This window comes from Eurypyga helias, unplaced genomic scaffold (genome assembly GCF_000690775.1).
Source record: "Eurypyga helias isolate BGI_N326 unplaced genomic scaffold, ASM69077v1 scaffold20212, whole genome shotgun sequence".
Classification (NCBI taxonomy): Eukaryota; Metazoa; Chordata; class Aves; order Eurypygiformes; family Eurypygidae; genus Eurypyga; species Eurypyga helias.
Genome location: NW_010235534.1, coordinates 12,797 through 18,532, shown reverse-complemented (window position 1 = coordinate 18,532; position 5,736 = coordinate 12,797). Strand labels below are relative to the sequence as shown.

At 56.8% G+C, this 5,736-nt stretch overlaps 1 protein-coding gene across 1 annotated transcript in view; it reads right to left on the bottom strand.

Moving 5' to 3' along the window:
- LOC104506002 (ankyrin repeat and fibronectin type-III domain-containing protein 1-like) overlaps positions 1-5,736 on the bottom strand; it is a gene marked incomplete at both ends in the record, with an annotated part of 15,888 nt that overhangs the window by 9,616 nt on the left and 536 nt on the right. The window contains 4 exons of the mRNA XM_010146795.1: positions 408-521; positions 790-984; positions 1,252-1,459; positions 1,764-1,965. Coding sequence (XP_010145097.1) covers positions 408-521; positions 790-984; positions 1,252-1,459; positions 1,764-1,965 — 719 coding nt within the window. The remainder of the gene's footprint in view (positions 1-407; positions 522-789; positions 985-1,251; positions 1,460-1,763; positions 1,966-5,736) is intronic.

Below are 5,736 nucleotides of genomic sequence, written 5' to 3'. Positions count from 1 at the left end.
GACAGGGTCAGCGCCCTCAAACGATGGCTCAGGAGCTGGGGATGGAGCAAATTCTCCCAGAAGCTAAAAATATCTGGTTTAGGTGGGTGAGAGGCACAGGAGCATCAGGATGGCAAAGCCCCCCTGGTGTGCAGGCTGAGGGGGCAGCAAACAGGAGGCACCCCGAGTTTTGCCTTGGTGCAGAGTAGTGGTTTGGCCCAGCTCAGTCTATTTGGGTGGTGGCTGGGCTGTCTAGCACCAGCCCTGGCTCCTCCTGTCCTCGGTGGCTTGACAGGGGCTTGGCACCACTGCCCATGCCCTCAGCACGCTGGTGTGCTGTGCAAGGGGTGAGGCCCTGGCATGCCCCGCTCACGGCACCTGCCATGGCTGTGTGTCCCCTGCACTGCTGCAGGGACCCCGGTCCTCACCTTTGTACTTGGTGACAACAGCCGAATTGATGCTCAGGGGCTCCCAGAAGGTCACCTGCACCGAGGAGCTGCTGGCCACGGAGAGGTGGACGTTGGTGGGGGCATCCGGCACTCCTGGGGACAGAGAGCGCAGGGACCACTACAGTGAAGACGGTCTCTCTGAACCCCTCGGTGTCCCTTGTGGGCCTCCCCCTGCACCGAGGGACATGTCCCCGGGGTGCTCACCCCCCGTGCACCCATACAGTGAGCCCTGGCTATAGGGGGCGGGGGTCCTCTGACAGGTGCTGGTGCAACCCCGTGCCTGGACCACGCATAACCCTGCTCCCTCACCCCAGCCTGGGGGCTAACCCCAGGCCCCCCAAGCCCTCCTGCGGGCACTCACGGGCATGCTCAAACCCTGCCTTCATGCGCTTGTAAAGCCGGTATCGCCACTCCCAGGCCCTGAGCTGCTTCTCCTTCTCCGAGCAGTCGGCGTTGGGCGCCTCATTCACCACCTGCGCCGTCAGCTCGTTGACGCGCTGCTCTGCTTCCCGCACCAGCGTGGAGAGGTGCAGAGAGCGGCTCTCCAGGCTCACGACTGTGGGGAGGGTGGGCACGGCCGCAGGTCCCGAGAGAGGAGCCAGGAGGAGGAAGAGAAGGTGGTTAGGACAAACCCAGGCTCTGCTGGCCCCAAGTCCCCACACTGAGACCCCATCCTCTCCTCCGTGTCCTGCTCCCAGGCTCCACTCGACCCTAGCTACAGCCTGAGCCAGCTGCCTGAGCCTGGTGAGCATCTCCCCACCTGGACCCCAATGCCTGGGCTGGACACCCAGGTGACGGGCACGGCTCTCCCACAGCAACTCACAGTGTGGGCTCTCCTTCGCTCCTGCCTGCAGCAGGGCCCTGGCGATGGGAGCGTTGTTGGTCATGATGGCGATGTCCAGGGGCAGCAGCCCCTCGCTGTTGGGGGTGTTGAGGTCCAGCTCCTCGGGGCTGTACTGCTTCAGCAGCTCCTGGACCCTGTCTAGATCCTGCAGCTCCACAGCCTCAAAGAGAGCAGCATTGCTCTGGAACTGGATAGAGGGAGAAAGGCAGGATGGCTGAGCACGGGACACCCTCCTCCACCCCACCCAACCCCCCAGCCCTTCACCAGCACCCCACAAACCCAAACAAGGGGGCTGCTCTGGCCCTAGGGGCTCAGGAGAGTCAGCTCTTTGCAGACATAGGTGGATAACACCGAGCAAACACCCGGAACAGCCCTAGCTGAGCCTGCTCCAGCACAGCTTCCACCAAGGTGTCAGCATCAGCCATGCACCAGACCCTCCATCCCTCTCTTCCTGGCCATGGCCACGCGAGATGGAGCCAGTGGGCACTGACCAGGTAGGACTTGCGGAGCTTCTCCTTCTCGCCCCGTCCCGCCAGGCTGCCCTCGTCAAAGGATGTGTAGTTGACGCGGAATTTCCCTGACAGGTTTCGGTAGAGCCTCTTGGCTGCATTTGGTGAAGAAGGGCCCGGCGGCTTCCTGGCCTGCGCCAGCTGCAGGTCCCGCATCTGCTGCGTCATTTTAGGGGAGGATGACCTGGGAAAGGGCAAGGAGGTGTGGGGAAAAACAAGGCATGGAGGACATGCCAGAAAGGCAGAGGCACATCTGCAGCATCAGGACTGAGGCACAAGCCAGGAGAGCCAGAGAAGTGTCAGGGAGGCACCGACGTGCGCAGCGGCAAGGCTCACAGTGCTGGTGCCAGCAATGTCTTCATCCATCCGTTATCAGCTGAGTCATCTCCCCTCCCCATCACTGCTGCTGGTCCGGGGGGGGGTGCCAGGGGCTTTATGGACCCTGCACGTGAGACATTTACTTCCAGACCCAGGGCCACTCTGGGCCCACACTGCCCTTGATCTGGGATGCCCCAAGCAATGAGGGCTGCTCAGCTCTGCAACCAGTCCCCATCCATCACACCAGGGAAATCTCTCCTGACTCCCAGCCTCCACCATCCAGCTCCTCCAGAGATGGGCTGTCCCATCCAGGACTGCTCAGACCCCCTCGACAGTGGGGGTCACAGCCCCCCAGCAGTGCCAGCTGAGGGCTGCCCACCACTCAGTTGTCTTGGGATGACCTCACGCACCGTCTCCACAACCATCCTTCTAGCAAGAACTGTTTCCTGCGCTTATCACCATCCCTCAGCTCTCTTCGGTACATGACTTTCTCCAGAGTCTTTATTCCAGCAAATAAAGAGAAATGAGAGCAGGAAATGGACAAAAGCCCCTTTCTAATGGCATCAAGACAATGCCAGGTCCTGGTGTGGACCAGTGACCCCCAGTCTCCAGCTCACCAGCAGATCCAGGCTCCACAGCCACTCCTCACGGTCTCCATCCACATTAGTTAAGCTACAAAACATTTTCTCCCTTCCAGTTTTGATTTTCTTCTTTAGGTAGTCATGATAAATATGAACAAGTCACTACGAAAGCCAGCATCTTTTCTTGGCTTTGCAGAAGGGAAACTGCCCCTCTCCCTGCAGCCGGACCCTTGTCCCCACCAAGACCTCATTCCCACTGGGCAAAGCCCCTGACTTCAGTGCGAGCGTGGCCTCGCTGCTGTGTGGGGCTTCTGCTCATGAATCATCTCTTACAGCATAGAGGGTTTTCGCTGGCGTCGAACATCTGATCCCCTTCTTGCCATAGCCCATGGCACAGTTCCCAGACAAGGAGCATCAGGTCTAAAGAGCATTTAGCACAATTACGCTAAGCACGGTTTCTCTCAGTTTTGACCTCATACCCCTGCGTATAAGGTCAAATATTTAAGGGCAAGGTCTTTCCCCTATCACCTTATTGGTTAAAAATCAAGCAAGGGGTAGGCGTGATGAAAAGCGTGACAGTTGTCTAGAAGGTCACGCCAACATGCTACCGCAGAGCTGTGCCTGTGATGATGATGTTTATAAAGCCATCATCAGGAGGCAGGATATTAATAACAACCTCACTACGTGCTCTTCATCGTCCTGATTGCAGATTAGGCACAGTGGGCTGCAGAAGGCCTTTAATGATTTTACCTTTTATTACCATGATATTTAAAAGCGGAAAATGATGGGGAGGTTGGCTCCTGCCAATCACTCATCTCACTGGCTTCAGCCTACGGATTTAGAGGTCTCGAGTGTGGCTCAAGCTGCGGTGTCACGTTGCTGCCCTGGATTCGTCCGGGGATGGGCATGATCTGAACGTGGGGCTTTGGGGACTGGACAGACAGTGAACACCAGCCATGTGAGCTTCGGGGGGTGAAACATCCCCAAGCAGCCATGGGGAGGTCAGTGAGATCCACACAGCCAGGTCCTGCGGTGCTGGTGGGGAAGAAGGGGGGGAGGAAGGCATCACCATGCAGGGAGAGACCTGTGCAACACAGGGAAGTGCTGGAGAACCAGCCCTGGGCTCACTGGGCCCTGCCTAGCTCTGGATGTGGAGTCCTCAGCGTACGGCCGTGCCAGCCTGAGCACACCGTCTGCCACTGCGGGCAGCTCCTGGCATGGCCAGTGCCGAAGGCTCCTCGCACTGCGGGGCTCCGCACCCGGCACCGACAAGCCTCTACCGAGGGCAAATGTAAGGCCACAGAGAGCAAAGGAGCAGAAAAGTACCACACAGCCCTGCTGTCACCGGTGGACAGAAGCTAAGGGAGAAAGCCATCCGTGCCTGGGCAGGCAGGGCACTCTGGCAGGAAGATTCAACCAGGAAGGCAGGTCCTGACCCATGGACCAAGCCTGAAAAGCAAAGAGCTGTCTGACATACTTGGGAAAGAGAAATAACCAACTTGAGAGACTCTCAAGCAAAACCTTGTGATTTCTGTTGTGTTAAGGAGCTCTCGGCTGCCCAAGTCCTCCTCCCTCCACCCCAGCTGCTGCTCGGAGGTGAAGATGGCCTTTTGATGTGCCCAATTCCTCTGCGGTTCCCTTCATCCAGGGAGGCAACAATGCTCTCCCACATGAGGAGAGGAAGAAAGACCCCGTAAGCACCTCTCTGGAAGCTGGGTTAGACCCTGCTGTAACAGATCCCTGCTCCACCCGTGCTTGCAGAATCAAGGTTTAAAGAAGGAGTGGTGCTTTGGAGCAGAAGCACTTTTTTTTGCCAATTAAAATATAGGCCAAATGACCCAGTAGAGGCAGCCTTCACAATCTGGAGGACGTTCTCTCAGAGATGGTAGAAACAGAGGCGACGCAGAGAAATTTCTCACTATTTTCCCTCATCTGATTTGCTTTTAATGAGAAGTAAAGAGACGGAAATTATTCAGAGCTCAGGAGTGAACATCTATCTATATTAAACCGGCTGCCCCAAAGATAAAAGAGTTTCCTGCCCTGTGGTTATGAGTCATGTGGACTCAGTGAAATAGTCTGGATTTATCTAGAGCTAAACTTTGCGGTGGAGCAACTGATAGCTGAAAACAACACCCACAGATGTCATGCCCTCAAGGTACAACCAGCCAACACCAGCTCACCCATGGCAAAGCCCTGGCCTAGGGGGAGGTGGTGGGAGGAGGTCCCACCTCCACTGCCTTAACAGTCTCAGTGCAGCCAAACTAAATTCATCTCAACCACAATCAGTTCTTGCTGCTAATTATTTACCTACCTACTGCAAAGCTAGGCCGCTTTGCCTACGCCCGGAGTTCAGTTCTGTGGCCATGGGATGTGTTTGCAGCCATCAGGGAGGTGGCGTGGACAGTGGGACTGCAATGCCATAAATCCACGTATCAGCAAACGGCATGGAAAAGGCTGAGGTTCTGCTGAAGGATGCGTTAGGGCTGGCCAGACTCATCTCATGAAACCAATGCAACTAGGAGGTTTTTTTTAAAAGCACATGGGGATGGATGTGCAAAAGACAACTTCATTTTAGCCCTGCTCCTGCAATGAACACAAGCAAATCCACCGGGTAGTTTGCAACATTGTGGTTTCCAATGCTGCAAATCTTGGCCTAGTAAACAGTGTTAATAATTGTTGTAATTATATGATTTTAAGTGCATTTTGTTTAAGGGCGTAGCCTCTCTGAGCCTCCAGCAGAGAACCAGTCCGTGTCAGACAGGGCTGCTCTGTCCCGCCAGTGGAGTTCATGCTCCGGGGTGGCTGGAAGGAGCCCTGCCCGCCCCCAGCCCAGTGGCACCCAGCCATCCTTCCTCCAGCACCCACACCAACAGCCCACGCCGTGCACCCACGGCACCAGATGTGCAAACCCCAGGGCGAGCGTGGGCCTTGTCCTCCCTGCCACCACGTGCACCCAGCAGGGACGAGCTGGAGGTACCCGGAGGGGCAGGCCATGACCGTCCTGTCTGGAAGACACCAGACTAGACAGAAGAAAGAAACTGTTTACGCTGGGGGGG